The following is a 19,806-nucleotide window of genomic DNA, read 5'->3' on the forward strand; positions in this document are numbered from 1 at the left end:
GACTGCGGAGACATGCATGCTTGAGAATTTACCGATTTTCAACAAGGTTCAGACCTTGAGACATCTCCGGCCGAGTTAGCTGGTGGATTATTCCCCACCACTACCTGAAACCCCATGAGACCCACAACGTCCTCTCCTTCGCTCAAACCTAATCGTCTAAGTGTCTAGTAGTATGTATTGGGTATTACTGCAGTAGCAACACTAAAAGAAAAGCTACTCTGCCAATCAGTCCGCCGCTCCGCTCTCGCCCTGTCTACTTTTCAGTTCCCAATGGCCAAGGCATGGATTATAGCCAAGCGTTTCTTTTCTAGCTCAGAAATGGCTCATGTCTGTATGTGGGAATAGAATCCTTTGTTGGTTTTGTTGCGTCGCTGCCCTTGGATTTCGAGTCAAGGTCTAATAAAAACGGCTTCCATCTCTCCACGATCACTTGAGGGTCAGGGGGCTCAGTCAGCCGAGCCGGCGTCTTTGAAAAGCGTGTTTGCTAGTACTAGCTATAAAAATCTTCTGAGAAGCTGCAGCATGCAGCCAACTGGCGTTTACAGCGTCAACCTACCCGATAAGAATCGAAGTGATTCCGAAAGGGTAGCCACCAAGATTATTGTGACTAGTTTCTGAGTTGCTTCTTGTCTCTTAATCCAGCTCTTATTCAAGTCACGGCTGGTAACAAAAGAATTGGACTCCTCTGAAACTTTCGCGCTGAAAAATATATCGCGTGGTTGACCCAAACTCACATCTTCGTGGGGCACTGAGGGAGGCCCACTCTGGTCTGTGCCCTAGGCGGGTCATCAGTGGGGGCGTCCTCATCTCTCATCTGCTGCACGGAGCAGCGCTGGCGATTATCTATGGGCCCGGACGCAGCGCAGGAGGCGGGGGTTGGTCAGGGAGCATACGGGAGCGGACGAAATAGAGTCGGAGGCCAAGGTGGATGGAGGGGAGCGGAGGCGTGAGCGGCGCCGTCTGATTGCCTGCGACCCCTCGCACGTCATGGCGCGGCGGCGGGGGGACGTGCATTGCATTGGCCCCAGTTCTTTTCTTTCGGCGGAAAACCCACCAAAACCTTCGCATCCCCACGCTCCGCATTCTTCTCCCTGTCGCCCGCGGCATGGAAGATTTCTGCACACAGACTTACTCGCCATACTCCTCCGAGACCCCCATCCTCTGCTACCAGTCGCCATGACTATCCAACACACCAACGGATCCTCCAAGTACCGTACGCTTCTCCGGAACAGTCATTCCATGTCGGTCGAGAGAGCATTGCGACAGGAGGGCACCACGGCTGCTCTGAGCTTCGGGAAACATTGCGGACTCCCGCTATGCCATCACCGGCGCACGCTTGCATGCGAATGGTCCTCAGCTTCCGCGTAAAGAGCCTCCGGTTGTTCCTCTTGTCGCGATGACTCAATCGACCGTCCCTCCCAGACGCCGTTACTAACCCATTGGCCTCACAGAACGAGTGACTGAGCAGCCGGAAAACCCTTTCGCTAAATTCATCCCCGATCAACAAATTGCCATTGTCCCGTCCTTCACGCTCGAGTCCGGCGTCGAGCTCCGCAATGTTCCCGTCGCCTACAAAACCTACGGCTCGCTCTCGCCCGCCGCCGACAATGCCATGGTCATCTGCCATGCCCTTACCGGCAGCGCCGATGTTGGTGACTGGTGGGGGCCGCTGCTAGGCGGCCCGGGCAAGGCTTTCGATATCTCGCGCTTCTTCGTCGTGTGCCTGAACAGCCTGGGCAGTCCCTACGGCAGCGCCAGCCCTGTCACGAACAAGGACGGCGATCCGGAGCAGGGTCTCTACGGGCCTGAGTTCCCGCTGACCACGGTCCGCGACGATGTGAACCTCTTCAAGCTGATACTGGATGACCTGGGAGTGCGCCAGATCGCCGCCGTCATTGGCGGCTCCATGGGCGGCATGCTGGTGCTGGAATTTGCCTACTTTGGTAAGGACTACGTGCGCTGCATCATTCCAATTGCAACCTCTGCGCGCTACAGCGCGTGGGGCATCAGCTGGGGCGAGGCCCAGCGGCAGAGTATCTATAGCGATCCCAAGTACGACGACGGCTACTACGCCTTCGAGGACCCGCCATCGACCGGCCTGGCCGCCGCGCGCATGTCTGCCCTCCTCACCTACCGCAGCCGCGACTCGTTTGAATCCCGATTTGGCCGCAACACGCCCGACCCCTCGCGCCCGCAGAACATCAACCGCAAGCCGCACCCCTCAGCCTTCATGAACGAGCACTGGGCCATCCACAATGAGGGCCACAAGAACGCCCGCTCCCCGCGCAGCTCGCGCCCTGGCAGTGCCGTCGACCTGACGGCCGCCGCCGCCAATGCCACCCTCCCGGCCGCTGCGAAAACCGACGTCGAGATCAGCAGGATCACCTCGCCCGCCCCTCCGACCAACCTCACTGGTCCAATTCGCAACAAGGCCAAGCGCACGCCTACCTACTTCAGCGCGCAATCCTATCTGCGGTACCAGGGCGAAAAGTTCATCAAGCGTTTCGACGCAAACTGCTACATCGCCATCACGCGCAAGCTCGACACTCACGATGTCTCGCGCAACCGCATCGAGGAAAACGTCACCGAAAACCTCGAGTCCAGCACCGGCTCCATCTCCGCGACCTCGCTCCGCTCCGCGCTCTCGCAGATTGCTCAGCCCACGCTCATCCTCGGCATCCAGTCCGACGGCCTCTTCACCTTCGCCGAGCAGGAGGAGCTCGCCGCCGCCATCCCCAACGCCATACTCAAGACCATCGACTCGCCCGAGGGCCACGACGCCTTCCTGCTCGAGTTCGAGCAGGTCAACGGTCACCTGCTGGCCTTCCTGAACGAGCATCTGCGCGATATCATGGAGCGCAGCCCCTCCAAGGACGTCGGCATCCAAGACGGCGACGGTTTGGGCGTCACTAAGAGCAGCACCTTCGGAGAGGCAGAGGTGGAGGACATCACGGCCTGGTGAGCAGACGAATTCTTCTATCCGACTCATGTGACTTCCTCGGACCTGTTTTTATTGACGGAACTGGGTGGGGAAGGCATGGTAACGATATTGTCGTTAGTGTCAGGAGTAGGCTGTAAGGTCTGGGGTTGTGATAAGACGTTGTCTAGAATAGATGGAAGGTTTTTTTGTCTTATATTCTTGTCAGAAGGGCTTAGTTGTTCCAACACGGCATAGAAAGGAAAGAAGTAGCAAAGATATTCAACTATCTGAACAATATCTCATTCTAGTTGTTCAAATCCTTCTCAACTGTGATCGCTCGAAAATGCTGGTGCTGTGATTAGGAAAAAGAGTTTACCATACCCATTCATTCTTTCATGCAGATATGCTATGCTCTCGGAGAAAACAAACCTGGGAAACAAAACGTTTAATACTAAAAATGGGGGTGTTTTAATATATCAAAACGCAGAAAAGGTTCCATCCCGTCCCATCTCATCATCCATCAATCCATCAATCGACCGACCGTCCAGTATGCACACAGTAACACACATCCCGCTGATTCCCCCACCTACGCCATCTGATTGCCCACAGACGAGAGGAATATTCTTCCAATGTCATCCATCCCTTCCGTCTGCAGGCAACAGATCACCCTCCTTCAACCCACTGCTACCACTTTACTCAACCCTCTCTTCCAATTAGAATGTCGTCGTCGCCAGCCTGCTCGCCGCATTTCTCGCGTCCACCCTGTCATCGTCCTCATCCGCGGTCAACACACCCTTCATGGCGGTACCGGGCTTAGCAACGCTGGTCGCCCGCTTGCGGTGCAAGATTTCACCGTCGTCCTCCTCCTCGTCGTCCTCTTCGGGCAAGGGCGGGTTGTTGAAGGAGCCAGCCCCGCTGATGCTGCGGCCAAGGCCGTCAGGGCGGCGGGGGACGCCGCTCCAAGCATCACCCTTGGGGCCCTGGGAGGACGCGAGGCTCGAGCGGCGGATATGGGGGTGGTGGGTCTCGCGGCCGAGGCGGGAGAGGCCGCCAGAGGCGTCGATGGCGCGGATGTCCGGGCGGACCTGCTCGAGCGTGGCGAGCGTACGCCGCTCCGCCTCGATCTGGCGCAACACGTAGTCGCGGATGGCAGTCCGCATGTCGGCCGAGGTGCGCGCGAACCACTTGCGCCGCTCCTGCACTAGGTTGGCCGTCACCCGTGCGCACTTGGTGCCCAGGTACTGCTCGTGACTGCGCGCCTCATCAAGTGCCGAGATGGCCTCGTCGACCTTGTCGCGGCGCACGGACGAGCTGGCCTTCAGGCGGTCGGCGGCCGAGAGCTTCGAGCGAGTGGTTTGTTGAGCTTGCAGGAGCTCGCGCAGAAGGATGTGCCTGTTTGTAAGGGTCTCCTTCACAATGAAGGCGTCGTCCGAGTGGAACTTGAGCGGGTCTCCAATCGTGGTAGCTTCGGCAGTTCCTTGGGCGGCGTGGTAGTCTCCGACGGCTTGAATCACTTTCCCCATCCGGCGATATGCGTGCGAGAGGCCAGGGTGAGTTTCCTGGACGTGCATTTGTGCAAGCTTGACTCCCAGCTCGCCCTCGGCCAGACCAAGAGCTTCTTAAAGTTAGCGTCGACTACTCCAAACCACTTGGCTGGTACGTACCTCTCCGATGCTTGACCACTTTGTCAACCTTCTGACCCGACTCCATGGTGTGGAGGTAGAACAGCTTGACGATAGGTCTGGCCTCGGCCAATTCCGGCGTGTCATCGGGCGGTGGTGCGAACTGCTTGATGTATTTGCGTCGCACACCGGTGGCCGGCTGCTTGCGCCTAACGACCGGGCTGTAACCGAAATCACTTTCGACGAAGAAGACCATCTCTTCATCGCGCATGAGAACTTCGTTGCTGCACACGACGTTGAGCCACCTTTGTATCGAGGCCTTGACGCGCGCCTCGTCCTCATCGGTGCCGACGCCAGCAGAAGTAATTGCCGGGGGAACAGCGGGCACGAAGGTTTCTGGGTTGGCCGAGATCAAGTGCTCCTGCAACTTGACGAATTCGGAGTGGAGGCGCCTGACATCGCGGAATTGAGTGGTGCGGAACTTGGGCAAGTTTGTCTGTACGGAATCATGTCACTAGATTTGTCGCCGGCGGCAGCAGGAAGAAGTCTTACGTAGACGTCGAATCGCAGGATTGGGTCCTTCCGGCCGGTCCGCTCCAGGCCCGTCACCTTCGCGTGCAGTTTGTACTGCGGGACATTCTGGCGCTGGCGCTGGCTTCCGTGGTAGCGTTGGGGCTCGTGGCGGGGCTGCTGCTGGCCATGAGGCTGGTCGGGCGATTGGGCATACTGCTGCGACTGGTGGTCGGGCTGGTGTTGGCGCTGAGGAGACTGCGGGTAGTCATGGCCCTCCGGGGGTTGGAAGCCCTCGTGGGCGAGGGTGGTCGGGCCGCCCTGGCTGGGCTCGTCGGCAAAAGGCTGCTCGGTTGCGGCGGCATGGGCATCGTGGTAGGGCGACTGCGGCGGGAGGGGCTCTGAGGGCACATCATTCTCGCCGAAGCCGGTGCGGTGGGCCTGGGGCGACGAAGCCCAGGGCGAGTCTGACTCGGCGACCGAATAGTCCATGGGGCCGCTGGGAGATTGGGGCGGGTGCGGGTGCGGAGGGTGGGATGGATGTGCGGAGGAGTCGCAATGCTGGAGGTGCTGGAGCTGTGTCTTGGCTGACAGGCCGCAACATCGGCCCTCGCCCATCCCTGCCTAAACCGGCTTAACCTCGTCAAACGTCTTCATCCACATCTCGCTGCATTCCAACAACATCCACCCGCTGCAGTGTCGGCCATTGTCGCTGGGATGATCTTGAATCACGCATGGCGAGCCAGCCTTCGCGTCCGTAATGTAGCTTGCGCGCGAGCCTTTCACGTCTCGGTGTCGCGCCATGCCGCCCAGCCGGGCACCGCCGCCTTGGAGAATGCTCTCCAGCGGACGAGGAATATTGGCATCATAGCCCACATTGATGCGGTACGCCTGTCAATGGCTCTTGTCTTTGCCTTTTTATTGATTGTGAATAGGGTAAAACAACCACTACTGAGCGCATGCTCTACTACAGTGGTTTTACCCGGCGATTGGGAGGTAGGGTATTTCCTTTTTCCCTATAATCATCCGACATTCCCTTTCGTTTGTTTATGCTTCTTTCCAATATTCTTCATCCTTTTGTGTCCATTTGGCGCCAACCTGCTTACTCTGCATCAAGATGTCGACGAGGGTTCGACTGTCACCGATTTCCTACCAGCTGAAAGAGCACGCGGAATCACGATCCAGTCTGCTGCCATATCATTCCACTGGCCACCGCTGAGCGCCAATCCGAATCAAGCTGCGCCTTCATCCCCCGCCGGTGGCAAAGTAACGCTGCCAAGATCAACCTCGTCGCACAACATCAACCTCATCGACACTCCCGGTCACGCGGACTTCACCTTCGAGGTCCTCCGATCCCTTCGTATCCTTGACGGTGCAGTCTGCATCCTCGACGGAGTTGCTGGTGTCGAAGCCCAAACAGAGCAGGTTTGGAAGCAGGCCAACCAATATCAGATCCCCCGCATCATCTTTGTCAACAAGCTCGACCGCGATGGAGCGGCTTTTGAACGGACTATCAAAGAGATTGGCGTCAGGCTGCACGGATGGCCCGCCGTATGCCAGATCCCTTGGTGGAAAGATGGGACTGGGAAGCTGGTCGGTGTCGGTGATGCGGTGCATCTGAGAGGCATGCTCTGGGAGGAAGGCGGCGACGGCAAGACCGTCAAGTTGCACTCATTGAAGGAAATGGAGAATGTCAACCCCTCGCTGGCGGCCGAGTTAAAGAAGGCACGAATTGCGCTGGTAGAGCTTCTGAGCGAGCATGACGATGAGATGGTCGAAAAGTTCCTTGAATATGACGAGGATCATCTTGCCATACCGAGCTTGGACATCACTGAATCTCTCAGAAGATGTACTCTTCAGAGCCCGCAACGGGTGATCCCCATATTCGCCGGTGCGAGCTTCCGCAACATTGGAGTCCAGCCACTTCTCGATGCTGTCGTTGACCTCCTTCCGTCGCCTGAGGAGCGTCCTGATGCTGGAGTCAAGGTTGGATCTACCAGTGGAGGCTTAAACGACCTTCTCAGTGGAAAGCTTGCTGTTGCTGCCCAGAAGGGTACACAGCAAAGTAACAAAAAGAACGCTGCAAAGGCGAAGACGCAAGACACATTACAGCTGTCCAAGCTGCAGGCGTGTGCACTAGCCTTCAAGGTCGTCAACGACAGTAAACGGGGCGTCCTGGTCTATGTCCGCGTCTACTCGGGCACACTCACGCGGAACACGCTTCTCTTCAACACAAATCTTAGCCTCACTGAAAAGGTACCAAGATTGCTGAAGATGTACGCCAACGATGCCGTCGAGGTCGACGAAATCCCCGCCGGCCAGATCGGTGTGATACCAGGCCTCAAGCACGCCCGCACTGGCGACACGCTCATCGTATACACTGGTGCGAATCCCAAACACGGCCCTCCCGCACCCATCAACTCTCTCCAGCTCAGGCCCATCGCCGTTCCTCCGCCCGTCTTCTTCACGAGCGTCGAGCCGGATAGCCTCTCCGAAGAAAAGCATCTCTCGGACACGCTCTCCGTCCTTCTCCGTGAAGACCCCAGCCTGTCCGTCACACTCGACCCGGAGAGCGGGCAGACGCACCTGGCTGGCATGGGTGAGTTGCACTTGGAGATTGCGTGCGACAGGCTCCTCAACGACTTCAAGGCCAAAGCCTCGACCGGCTCAATCGAGATCGGCTACCGCGAAGCCGTCGTCACCAGCCCCAGCCCCAGCACTGAGTTCTTCTCACGCGAGGTCGGCGGCAAGCTCGCGCGGGCCGGCTGCACCGCCAGCGTCTCTCCTCTCGCCTCCTCCGAAGCCGCCGTCGAAGACACGGAGGATGACCCGCACACCACCATCCTCCCGCTCGACTCTCACAACCGCCTCGTCATCCACCACCCCACCATCGACACCGCCGGCCGATCAGTCGAGCCGGACACGCCCGGCCTCCCCGACACGCTCCCGTTCACCACCCTCATCACCGCGCTGACGACGGGCGCCTCGGCCGCGCTGGCCCGGGGCCCGACGCACCGCTTCCCGCTGCACAGCACGGCCGTGACCATCACGCTCGACCCGGCCACGCACATCACGCCCGAGACGACGCCCGCCGCGCTGTCCGGCGCCGCGCGGCAGGCCGTGGCGGCGGCCCTGCGCTCCGCCGCGACCAGCAGCGGCGCCGACGGCAACGCGCTGATGGAGCCCGTCATGCGCGTCGCCATCGCCGTCCCGGACCGCGACCTCGGCGCCGTCGTGCACGACATCAGCAGCGCGCGCGGCGGGCAGGTCGTGTCCCTCGACGAGGAAGACTCACCTACCTCGTTCGAGACGTCGTCGTCGTCGGCCTTCACGGCCCCGGACAGCAGCACGTCGTCTCGTGCCGATGAGGAAGACTTGCCGTTCATCGACCCGCGACAGATCTACGCGCCGCCAGACCCCTTCGGCAGTAGCAGCGGTGGTGGTTCGAGCGGGGAGGTGCTGGGCGGCAGCCACGAACGCCAGCGGCAGATCACGGCGCGCGTGCCGCTGAAGGAAATGGTGGGCTACCTGCGGCACCTGCGCAGCCTGACGAAAGGCCGCGGCACCTTCGTCATGAGCGTTGATCGATTCGAACGTGTGTCCGGGCCGAGGTTGAGGGCGGTGCTGACCGAGCTGAGGGGAGGCGGGTATTAGATTCTGTCCAACACTTTGAAGTTGGAAAGAAACTCCGTATGCTGAGGAGTTTGTGTAAAATTAAAGAAATATCATGGTGATTGGGAGAAATGGGTGAAGAGGGAGAAGTATTATATTGTGAAAGAGACGGAGGTGAGAAAATTCAAAAATTTTTCTTTTATTCGATATTGTATTTCTAGAGATATCTTCTTGTTTGACAACCATGCTTGTACGTACGGTAGATGTACGGCTCTGTTCCACTCCTCATGTAGTCAGTCAATCCTTCTGAAATGTTGAATCAACTTAATCCACTAATCTAGTCCATCTTTTCCCATAAAATGTAAACAGAGACGCTCAATATAGCCAAGGTTACACATGAATCGTAGCCGAATTGCCGCGGCGATCATGGTATACGGTCTCATCTAACTTGAGCTGACAGACCAACGCTTTGATTGGGCGGGTTTGAAATCGATCTCGGACGGAATTAGTCCGACATGAGGTCAATGTTCCCGCGCTAAACGTGTTTCTACAATGTCTTGGCTGATGTCACTGTCACGAGCATTCCGCGCTCAGCTCCCGGCAGACAAGAATGATGGCACAGGCTGCTGTGTGATTTGTGGTGGAAGGCAAGAACTTTTTTCATTTTGTCATAATCGCGTACTTTCATCAAAAGGCTGTGTCTCCACTGGGGGAACAAATACCAAGGCCGTCATCGAGAGGAAAAGCAGAAGGAAAAAAAGTGCTAGTTTTACAGACATAGAAGAGAATCAAGTAGTGAGAAGAGACCCGAATCAAGTTCTTCTTGAATAGGAGAGAAAGACAAAAGGGCGAAAAGGGACTTTGCAAGATTATATTATTCAATATTTCTGTCATCGTGTTGTTGCTTTTCGCCATATCCCGGCCTGCGGGCATGCAAAAGTCGAAATCCTTTACCCATCAATCGTAAGGAAGAAGGTTCAAAGAAAGACGACTTTCATGCCTGTCGTGCCTCGCTCGAACTCCCTCGGAATCAAGAAAACAGAATCGTAAAGAACTTTTCCCATTCCTTAAAAGACCTCGTGCAAAAGAGACGTGATCGATACATAAGAGGGAAAAGTGTAAAAGACGCCACTAGTCGCGGCAGTCTTTTGCCTCCCAGCGGGTTGCCTAGGTGGAGGCGGCAGCGGGGGTGGCTTCGGCAGAACCCTCGGCGGTCGAAGGAGTGGCCTCCTCGGTGGCGGGGGCGCCCTCGATGGGAGCATCGGGAGCCTCGTCCTCCTTGCCAGGGCTGTCGATGGCGACCTTGACGGCGATCTCGCGGCCCTCAATTTCCTTGCCGTTCATCTCGGTGCAAGCCTTCTGCTGCAGCTCCTCCGAAGCGAGAGTGACGAAACCGAAACCACGGCCCTTGCGGGGCTCGTTGCGGGCCTGGAGCTTCTTGACCATGAAGCGGGGGATGGGACGGAGAGCGATCTTGGCGGACTGGGGCTGGTAGTCCTTGAAGATCTCGAGAAGCTGCAAACAGTTAGTACTCGACCTCAAGATACAACATCGATCGGGTTTCTGACCTTCTCCTCCCGCAGGTCGTACGGCAGGTTGGCGACCATGACCTTGGTCTTGGAGGGAACGCCATCCTCGGGCGGACCGCGCTGCTTGCGCTCCCTCTGGACGTGGGTCTTTCCGGTCTTCGACGGGTTGACGGTGATTGTGCCCTCAGCACCCTTCTCAGCGGTGAGCGCTTCGTTTGTCGTTTCGGTCAGGGGAATAACTTGGCCAGGTACATTCGTAGGGGCGCTCGCGGCCGGGTCAGCAGCGGCCGGAGTCTCAGTAGCTCCATCCTCCTTGGAAGGCGCCGCTTCGTCAGACTGTGGGAAGATTTAGATTAGCTGATGGCTCCCACGGGCAAAGGTTGCACTTACGCGTCCACCACGGGCAGCACGACCGCCACGGCCACGGCCGCGGCCGCGGCCACGAGTGGAAGTGCGGCGACGGTTGTTGCCGTTGCCATTGGCGCCCTCACCACCGCTGGCGGCGCCCTCACCGTGAGCCTCGGGCTTGCGAGCGAGCTGGATGGAGACCTTGCGGTCGAGGATGGCCTTGCCGTTGAGCTCGGTAATGGCGCGCTCGGCCTCAGAGGGCGTGGAGAGATCGACGAAGGCGTAGCCGACGGGGCGGGTGGTGCGGGGGTTGGTCGGGATGGAGGTGGACTCGCTGCACGTGGCGTTAGCTTGCGGGGCGGCGTCGTCGAAAAGGCCACCTACACCAAGTAGTCCTTGAAGAACTCCTTCAACTCTCCCTCGGTGGTCGCGTATGCGAGGTTCCCAATGTAGAGTCGCCGACCCTCAGCGGCGCTGGCGATGACAGCCTCGTTCTCGGAGGCGTTGATGGGCTTGTCGCCGCCAGCACCGACGCTGGCGCCCTCGGCAGTGCCGGTGGGCTCGTTGAGGGTGGTGTTGGCCATCTGGGCGGTGGCGCTATCGACTTCAGGAGCGGACATGTTGGCTGGACGGTATGGAGGATGACACGAGCGCGGGTGTGAAGACCGTGTGGGTTGCGAAAGCTGGGGGTGTCCTGGTCGAGGCTCTGGAGCGGGAGGAGAGGTTGTCGATGACCGCCTGGAGTGGTGGGAAAATTGACGAGGGAGGTTGGAGTGGGAAGCTAAGTGCCCGAAAGCTGGAGATTGAGCTTTGTCAAGAGGGAGATCTGGCTTGTTTGGTGTTTGACGGGGTGCGAAAGGGAGGTGGTGCTGGCGTTGCTATGTCGAAATTTGTAGGCCCTCCGCCGCAGGTGCGCCCGGACAAGGCGCTAGCCGCATCGGGCGACCGTGACCGGCATCCCTGCCGCCCACCACACCCCAGTTGCCAGCGTCATCGCCCCAGCGAAGTGCGGTGAGTGCAAGAGCGAGCGCCAACAGTGCGCCCGGCTGCGCGTGCGTGCTGGGGCCTGCGGCCGCCAGCGGAAGCCGTCCGCTGCCCGCCGTCCATGCGCGCGCGACTGCCCCTCCAGATGCGCCCACCCGCCGCTGCCAACGACTGGCGGAGCGGGCTGGGCGGAAGCAGGTACCAACCGCCCTGCAGGCAGCAGGACGGCGCCAAAGGCAGCAGGCGCTGCTGTGCGCGCTCTCACCACGCGCCTACACAGCGCCATTGACCCACCAATGCACAGCAGCACTGGCTTGAGGTCTCGCCCAACCGCATCCCTTGTGCGCGCCATCAGGGGCGGCAGTCTGCCAGCCGCGCCCCTTTGCCGCTGGCCTCCCGTTGCTACTGGCTGCTTGCTTACCGCCTCGGGCGGCCGCCGACAGTGCTGGCACGCTTGCTGGCACATTCCGATCGCGGGCGGAAATGGAGCGAATGCCGCGGCAGAACATTGGCAGGCCCAGCAGGCGCCTGCTCACCACCGCCGGCCCTTCGCGCAGCTCGTCGACGGCTGCTGGCGGCGACGGCGGAGCAGCAGGCGTTGCCGGCGCCTCAGGCACGGGCCCTGTGTTCCACTCCGCCTGCTCCACAAAAGCTGCCGGAGATCTGCTCCGTCGCAATCTTCGCCGACGCCCACGCCACCGTTGGCGACGCAATTTTGAATTCTGGAACTCTTGGGGAGTCTAGCCTATATGCGTGCCACGGGCCTCGCGCCGTTTTCCTTTGCCGCCGCGGCTAGCAATGCCGCGTAGACGATCGCCAAAAGTCAGCTTGCTTTTTGCCATTGACGCTCGGGAAAGCTTCCGCGGAGGATTCGGTGCAGTGCACCAAGGTTTGAATGCTGCAGCGATCATTGATGTCAGAGAGGATCCCTCCCCATTTCTAAGGCTGAAATGCCTGTGCCTGCAGATCAGCCTAAGTGGCAAAAACTTCCACATCCGACATGGTTTCCGAGCCGCCCGTGATCTAGAGACCGTTGGCAGCCAAATCGGGTACTTTCCATTGCGCCGTTCGCTGCTCTCTGGCTGAGGTCTGAGCGTCTGTATCTGATCAATCACATCCGCTGGCTGCTATCGCGTTGTCCGCCGTTTGGCAGTCGCACAGTGTCCCACAATGATCTTCACAGCTTCTAAAAAAAAAAATAGCCTTTGCGTATTTGTGCCCTCCGCTAATTCTACGGCTAAAAATGAACATGTAACAGCCTTCCCAGGATGAATTAAAGGTAAGAACGAGTGCAACCGACCAGGAATTACGCTCAGGATGGCTTTACATAGTGTGGAGGCGCAGTGGTTGGCGAGAGCAAAATTGTGCCCCGCCGGAGTCCGACCTCGCACTGATTTGCCCCGCCGCCAACCCAAAAGCGCAGGCTCCAGGCCGATCTTTGCGCCTGATGTCGCCCGCAACACCAAAAAAGAACAGTGACATCTCTACCAGCTCCATCTCGCCGCCATGGCCCACTCCGCCCTTGTGACATATGGCTCTGAGACCGGAAATGCAGAGGAGCTTGCTGTCCAGCTGAGCCAGCTCACTCGCCGGCTGCACATTTGGACCACGATCAAGCCACTGAACGCTCTCGCCCCACAACACCTAAAAAACGCCTCAGTCGTTCTAATAGTCATATCAACAACCGGCCAAGGGGATTTGCCTAGAAATGCTCAACTTTTCTTTCGAAAACTACGAAGCAAGAAGCTAGCAGCAAACTGCCTGGAAAACTGTATCTTCACGTCCTTCGGACTGGGCGACAGCTCGTATCCCCAGTACGTCCCCTTGCAATTGAAAGACTGCAATCGTAGTGCTCATCTCCTCTATCAGATTTAATTGGGCTCACCGGAAACTGGGCAACCGCATAGAACAGCTCGGCGCTCAACGTCTCATTGAAGCCGGCGAAGCAGACGAGCAGCACCCGGAAGGGTAAGTCATCTGCTCCTGAACTGTTCAGCTTTTATTTCGCTAATCGCAGCTGCCCGAAGTGTTGATGCTACATTTCTACCATGGGTAGATAAGCTCCGAGAAAAACTGCTGGAAACCTGCCCACTTTCATCGGATGTAAAGCCGCTTGCCGACGATACGTTCCTTAAACCGAGGTGGTTTCTGAAAATCCATGAGAATGATGAAGAAAAGCAACCCCAAAAGCCAATCCAGACTCTTGAGAATTTCTCGAATCTCGATTGCACGCACGTTAGCACGGAACCAGACCACGAGCCCGCTGAAGTCGTATCAAACACGCGCGTAACACCTGAGGACCACTGGCAGGATGTCCGACGAATTGACATAAGGTTTCCGCGCCAAATACCGCGGGCAGATGCAAAGGGCAACGTCATAGAAAAACCCCGGGCGTTTTACAGTCCTGGCGACATACTTGAGCTCTACCCAAAGAATTTCCCCTCGGATGTCCAACATTTCATTGACTTGCAGGGTTACGGATCGATAGCACATGCACCTCTGGATGTTCAATATGACTGGGAACAGTTCGACAGTAACCCCCCGCGCGAACATCCTTTGGGCCGTGCTCCCTTTCACAACACCCTCTTCGGCATTCTCACCAACCACCTGGACATAATGGCTGTACCCCGCCGTTCATTCTTCGCTCTGATTGCCCATTTTGCATCTGATCCGGACCAAAAAGAGCGTCTATTGGAATTTGCAAGGCCAAACGACCCCGAGCTTATCGACGACTATTTTGACTACGCCACTCGCCCACGCCGCAGCATCCTCGAGGTATTGCAGGAGTTCACCAGTGTCAAGATCCCTTACCAGTATCTCCTCGGCATACTCCCTCCCTTGAAACCCCGCCAATTCAGCATCGCCAGTGCCGACTTGACAAAACTAGATCCAGAATCTACCGATTGCACTGTCACTCTCCTTGTCGCAATTGTCAAGTACCGCACTGTCATCAAGCGCACCAGGTGGGGCGTCTGCTCGCATTACCTCAGCGAGCTCAAGCCAGCGCAGAGACTTCGCGTCCAACTCATCGAAGGCGCAATGCGTCTCTCCGACGAGGATCTGCAGGCACCTTCCATCCTCATCGGGCCGGGAACTGGTGTTGCGCCTCTCCGCTCCATCATTCAAGGCAAGGAGCTCCTCCGCCAGGGTGACACTGGCAGTGCTGCGCCCAACTTGGGCGACACCATCCTCTTCTTCGGCAACCGTAACGCCGCGGCGGACTTCTTCTTCGCAGACGAAATGCGCGAACGCACGGAGAAGCAGAAGATGCAGCTCGCCACAGCTTTCTCGCGAGATCAGCGAGAGAAGATATACATCCAGGACCGCGTTCGCGAGCATGGCAAGGAAATCTGGAACTTGCTCCAGAAGAGTGCGAGGATCTACTTGTGCGGGAGCTCAGGCAAGATGCCGGAGGCGGTGAGGAGAGCGCTGGAGGATGTCATCAAGCACGAAGGAGGGATGAGTGAGACTGAGGCAGAGGAGACGTTGAGAGGAATGGTCAAAGCGGGAAGATTTAGACAGGAGACCTGGTAGAGGCTTTAGCATCGCGATTGTGCAAGTGAAAAGTGTGCGAAATATCATGGGAAGTGAGCTGGAGACTGGATATCAAATGGAATTCTAACTTGCAGGGACGGATGGGAATTTAACGTAGTATGCTGTGGAAATCGAAGTGAGATAGGTTGAGAATTGACTTAAGAGATGCGCGTACATCAGGTGCACGAGGGAAGAGCGGGTGAAGGCAATTGCTTTCGTGGTTGCAAATTTTAGTAGAAGTGTTGTGAGCACCGGTAGTTAGCGCCGCCGGTCGGGTGCTGTAGTACACCCATCACCCCAAGCAGAACAACGCCGTTCATCTAACAACATCCATGACCCGTCACCCTACATCTACTTGATTCTTTAGCTGCGGCGCGCCGGCACCGAGCGTATTTGACCAAACATGGAGCTCACGAGCACGTCGCCAGAGAGCGCCATGACCGCCAAAGAGTCTGACAACATCCTCCTCCGTACCTCGTCGTCGATGTCGGACAGCAATGAAAGCAGCAAGGATAGTCAAGGTATTGAGAGTGCTGTCGCAAACCTGCAGCTAGAAGATACGGACAGACCGCTCACGCGAGCGCGTCCGACAACATCATGCGTAACTCCACCATCAGCGCCCATATTACGTTGCTAAACTTCATGAAATCAACGTAGATATCCTCACCAAGTCAAAGGCCGCTACTCCCACCTTCATGGGCCTCCCTACGGAACTGCGCCAGCGCATCCTCTACCTAGTCCTCAGCACGCTTGCGCCCATGAGCCCAGACAATGGCTCCTACGTCGCCCAACTTGAATCCTCCCGCAGCACTCGCATCAGGCAGATCCGCCACTTCACCCCGACCGCACGCGAAGATTCCAGCATCGAACGTCTCCTGCAGGCCAGACCACGCCGCCGATTCTTCACCCGGAACGAGGTGGCGTCGTACCTGCACATGCAGAACCTCTACCTGATCAACCGCACCGTGCGCTTCGAGATGCGCTTCGTCGAGCAGGCCTGGCTGGAGCAGTACAAGCCGCGGGGCGCGGCGCCGCTGTCGTTGGGCGCCTTCGCGGCGTGGGCGGCCGCGCCGACGCCAGTCAACGGCATCCTCACCCTCTCGCTCTTCGACAGGAACTTCATCGCGCACCCGCCGCCCGAGTGGGAGCCCGTCGTGCGCAGCATCGCCGCGGACCGCTGGGCGTATGGCGACGTCGGCACCCACTGGCGCAGCAACGAGTACTTGCGCGCGTGGCGCGAGGTCATCAAGATGCTTCCGCAGCTGGAGGGCGGCGACAGGGAGGCGACGGTGGCGCGGAGGTACGGCATCGAGGCGGTTGAGGTGGTCGGCGTGATGCGCTGCGTGCTGACGCCGAGGAACTACCTCATGGAGGGAATGGGTCTGGTGCACAATACGGAAATTGCCTGGCTGGAGATCATGCTGATGATGCGGTGGGGCTTGAAGCAGGGGAGGGTGAGGGTGATGACTTGATGCACTATTCGGACAACGGGACGACGCGCCGCTATCCCCCAGCAGTCAGAGAGGAAAGTGGATGAAGGGGGTTGGATGATACACAGCGGAGCTCCGTGGGAGGGTATGATGATATTCGGCGGGGTTTTTATCTGGGTAACGGAAGTGGAACGAAGAAGTGGTTCCAGCCGTAGCCGTGTTGGCTGCTTAAACGACGCACTGCCAATCTAGCTGGCTCCTCCTTTTCTGCGTATGTGGATCACCTTAACAATAAATCAATGGTCTGAGAAATGATGTTCGTTTAAGGTCTGTGTTCATCATCCGGTTATTGTCTTTCGCTGTAAGGAAGATATCCATTCCGCGTTGATGATTCTGTAAGTCCTGCGCGAATTCCAGATACTCGTAGGGCACTGCTTGGGAGGATGCGCTTTGCTCCACCCCCTGCCCCTGGGTTTCGTGAAGGCGTTTTATGTAGCTTAATAAGGAGGTCGTCGGTCGATTAGGCGGCACTTTGGGGTGTCTGAGGAGCATGAATTCAGGTTCGCTCAAAGTATTGAATGCGCGATTGTGGGCGAATCTTTGGGTGGCGAAAAACATATTTTTAGCTGAAATGGCGGTGATGGGGTGCTTTAAATCTCGAGAAGCTAAATCATGTTCTGTCGACTGGAGCGATTGGATTGGAATTGTCCAGGTTGAGCTCTTGAAGTCAGACATGCCGTGAAAGTACTGAGAAAAAGAAAGAGAAATTAAGAAGGAGTAGCAAGAAATCTCGAGGAGTGTAGCCCAATTAGAACCCCTTACGAAGAAAGACTCCATTAGAATCACTAAAAGGATCTGTAGTCAAGGGTCAATGTGTCCCAACAAAGAACTCAAAGCTGACTGCAAATTGATCTGGTATCACTAAAACAAAACAACAGGAGGAACCAACAATATCCCAGACACAGCACACCCTGCCGTTACTCACCCTCTTTTGATCAAATCAGAGCTTACTCTCCCTTGGCCTTCCCTCCTCCAAGTCCTCAACGACCCCTCTCGCAGGTAGCGCACCGCTCATTAGATACTTCTCCCTGCCTCCCTCGTTGCCTGCCGCGTCCGTTCCACCCTCACCCTCACCACCAAACAAAACTCTCTCCCTCCCACCTCGCGTACTCCACCACGCCACAGCGACCAGACTCCTCTCGGGGTCCATCTCCCCACTCACCAAGACTTCCCAGAAACGTTTCCTCACTACGCTCTTCAACTCCTCACCCTCCACCTTGTTCGCCAATTCCGCGCACAGTGGAAGCCACTCCTCAAGCAGCGACACAGGCAGGATGGGCAACGCGTCGAGCAGCGTAAGTACGAGGACGGCCTGCTCGCTCAACGGCGACTCGCCCTCGGGCACTTCCTCGGCATTGTTCGGGGCTGGTGGTGTGATAGAGGCCGTGGGGAGCGGTGTCGATGGCGCGGAAAGGGCGCGGTGGTGGACAAGCTCGCAGAGGATGGCGGGGAGGTCGGGCTGGGAGGAGGACAGCGGAGAGGGCGGTGCCGTGACACGCAGAAGGGTTTTGAATGCGAGGCGGAATTGACGAGGGGAGAGGTTTGTGGGAAATGCGGCGAAGAGGGATGATACGTAGAATGGTAGGTGTTTGGCAGCGACTTGGCTCGCGGACGAAGGTGCGGAGAGGACGGAGAGCATCACGCTGTGGGCGGCTTCGAAGAGTGGAAGAAGATGGCGTGATCCTCCGGTGCTGAGATATGGCGTTGCTGCAGAGACGAGCAGGTCCTCGTTTGTTTGAGGAGAGAGGACTAGAGAGAAGTGCTCTGCAGTATTGAGAAAGAAAAGATCGTGACAACGGTCTAGAGGGTTGTTTGGAATGCTTCCAAGAGTAGCCGGTCGAATGGCTTTGAGGAACGCATCTGCTTGGAGAGGGTATTGCGCAAGAATGTCCATGGCAGACAGATACACAAATGTGTGCTGGGAGAAGGCATGGGCACCAATGCGAGAGGTTATGAAATAAAGGTTGCGCAAAATATGAAGCGCATGTGTCACAATGACCGGAGCAACTGAGAGAAGTCAGTATGGAGTGCAGGGCTTCTGAAGAATGGTTTACTCACCGCTGTCCGCAGCCAGCGCACTATCTCCAAGCATCCGTCCCAAAGTGCCCCTCAATATTATTACGGTAGCAAAGAGGGCGTTTTTGAGGATCCTCCAAAGTAGGGGTGCTGTAGTCCGGATGGTCTCCAGATGTAGGTGCTGTGATTCTTCAGAGAGATCAATAGTAGAGAGCTTGTTCTGGCGCCACTGAAGAGTGAGCGCTCGAGCGAATCCGGCGAGGTCGTCCATCATTGTTTGGATTAGCCAAGGATCCCGAACATTTTCGACTGTATGCGAGACGAGTCTAGAGTAGGGCCCCATGGATGCCATCAACGGACGGGTTGTGATGCGCTGTATCTGATGGAATGAAGACGACTGGGCCGACCAGTTCAGCTTTTGGCCTGCTTCTTCCACGACGTCAGGGTCCACGGTGCCGAGGAAGTAAGCGGACTGGAAGCCTTCATTGCTGAAGAAAGCAGCTCCAATAAGGACTGGTAGCAAGTGCTAACAGCCCGTTAGCTTGGGTCAGCAGCGGAATACAAGGGCTCAACAACTTACGTCGTAGTCAACTTGGGCCCTCTCGGCCTCTGACAAGACAGGAAAGATGCGATTGAGTACCAGCGCAATACAGTGGGCCCCAAGCTCATCGCCGTCCCTGACGTCTATGAGAGCCAGATTGGTTGCTTGCACCAGTGCACCCTGGAGCTTTGCTTCCAAGCCAGACGGCAACCGACAGTCCTCTTCGGCGCCGGATCCTAGCAGCAGTCCTCCTAAAACCAACAGATGCTTCCACCGCGGAGACCGCTCATCGGCGCCTCTGACGACCGCTGTAGCCCATTCTTCTATTGGCATGCCACCGCCGATTGGCATCTGTCCCGGCAGTGGCGGCTTGGCCGTGCCTTCTCTCACGTCGCGTTCATGCTGGAGGACGGCGAGACAAGCGGAGTGGAAGAGGCCCATTACGCGCTGGCAGGTGCGCAGGCCGTCGGGGCGTTCCCATATTGCTGGAGCGGATAGAAGCTGCGAGACGAGAAGCTGGATGTTCAGCGGGTTCGTGAGGGTGGTGAGGAGCGACGCGGCAGTTCCGAGCAATCTGAGCTGTGTTAGCTTCATCTAGGAAGTGGTGGGTTCGGGTATTACCTGGGCGTATCTTGCTGGTCGGTCCATGTCTGGAGAGACCGCAAAAGGGTCTCGAGCAATCGGTCAGCCGGCATAGTGG

At 57.4% G+C, this 19,806-nt stretch overlaps 7 protein-coding genes across 7 annotated transcripts; 4 read left to right on the forward strand and 3 right to left on the reverse strand.

Moving 5' to 3' along the window:
- Positions 1-1,176: 1,176 nt before the first annotated feature.
- Positions 1,177-2,962, forward strand: LTHEOB_5725 (Homoserine o-acetyltransferase; the record flags this gene model as incomplete). Its single annotated transcript, XM_035514902.1, has 2 exons — positions 1,177-1,213; positions 1,452-2,962. 2 exons carry the CDS (start codon positions 1,177-1,179, stop codon positions 2,960-2,962), a joined length of 1,548 nt encoding a protein of 515 aa, XP_035373417.1.
- Positions 2,963-3,633: 671 nt separating this feature from the next.
- Positions 3,634-5,544, reverse strand: LTHEOB_5726 (Vacuolar protein sorting-associated protein vps17; the record flags this gene model as incomplete). Its single annotated transcript, XM_035514903.1, has 3 exons — positions 3,634-4,535; positions 4,585-5,038; positions 5,095-5,544. The coding sequence occupies 3 exons, from the start codon at positions 5,542-5,544 to the stop codon at positions 3,634-3,636; spliced, it is 1,806 nt and encodes a 601-aa protein (XP_035373418.1).
- A 625-nt stretch (positions 5,545-6,169) lies between these two features.
- On the forward strand, positions 6,170-8,706 carry LTHEOB_5727 (Translation elongation factor; the record flags this gene model as incomplete). Its single annotated transcript, XM_035514904.1, has 2 exons — positions 6,170-6,181; positions 6,238-8,706. The coding sequence occupies 2 exons, from the start codon at positions 6,170-6,172 to the stop codon at positions 8,704-8,706; spliced, it is 2,481 nt and encodes an 826-aa protein (XP_035373419.1).
- Positions 8,707-9,831: 1,125 nt separating this feature from the next.
- LTHEOB_5728 (Rnp domain protein) lies at positions 9,832-11,161 on the reverse strand (the record flags this gene model as incomplete). The annotated part of the gene is made up of 4 exons (XM_035514905.1): positions 9,832-10,179; positions 10,233-10,529; positions 10,584-10,875; positions 10,926-11,161. 4 exons carry the CDS (start codon positions 11,159-11,161, stop codon positions 9,832-9,834), a joined length of 1,173 nt encoding a protein of 390 aa, XP_035373420.1.
- Positions 11,162-13,031: 1,870 nt separating this feature from the next.
- On the forward strand, positions 13,032-15,059 carry LTHEOB_5729 (Electron transfer flavoprotein beta-subunit protein; the record flags this gene model as incomplete). Its single annotated transcript, XM_035514906.1, has 3 exons — positions 13,032-13,339; positions 13,395-13,493; positions 13,553-15,059. 3 exons carry the CDS (start codon positions 13,032-13,034, stop codon positions 15,057-15,059), a joined length of 1,914 nt encoding a protein of 637 aa, XP_035373421.1.
- Positions 15,060-15,462: 403 nt separating this feature from the next.
- LTHEOB_5730 (uncharacterized protein) lies at positions 15,463-16,531 on the forward strand (the record flags this gene model as incomplete). The annotated part of the gene is made up of 2 exons (XM_035514908.1): positions 15,463-15,580; positions 15,717-16,531. 2 exons carry the CDS (start codon positions 15,463-15,465, stop codon positions 16,529-16,531), a joined length of 933 nt encoding a protein of 310 aa, XP_035373422.1.
- A 958-nt stretch (positions 16,532-17,489) lies between these two features.
- On the reverse strand, positions 17,490-19,801 carry LTHEOB_5731 (Peroxisomal membrane protein pex17; the record flags this gene model as incomplete). Its single annotated transcript, XM_035514909.1, has 4 exons — positions 17,490-18,556; positions 18,608-19,091; positions 19,146-19,680; positions 19,728-19,801. 4 exons carry the CDS (start codon positions 19,799-19,801, stop codon positions 17,490-17,492), a joined length of 2,160 nt encoding a protein of 719 aa, XP_035373423.1.
- Between the last annotated feature and the right edge of the window lie 5 nt (positions 19,802-19,806).

This window comes from Lasiodiplodia theobromae (assembly GCF_012971845.1).
Source record: "Lasiodiplodia theobromae strain AM2As chromosome Unknown scaffold_16, whole genome shotgun sequence".
NCBI lineage: Eukaryota > Fungi > Ascomycota > Dothideomycetes > Botryosphaeriales > Botryosphaeriaceae > Lasiodiplodia > Lasiodiplodia theobromae.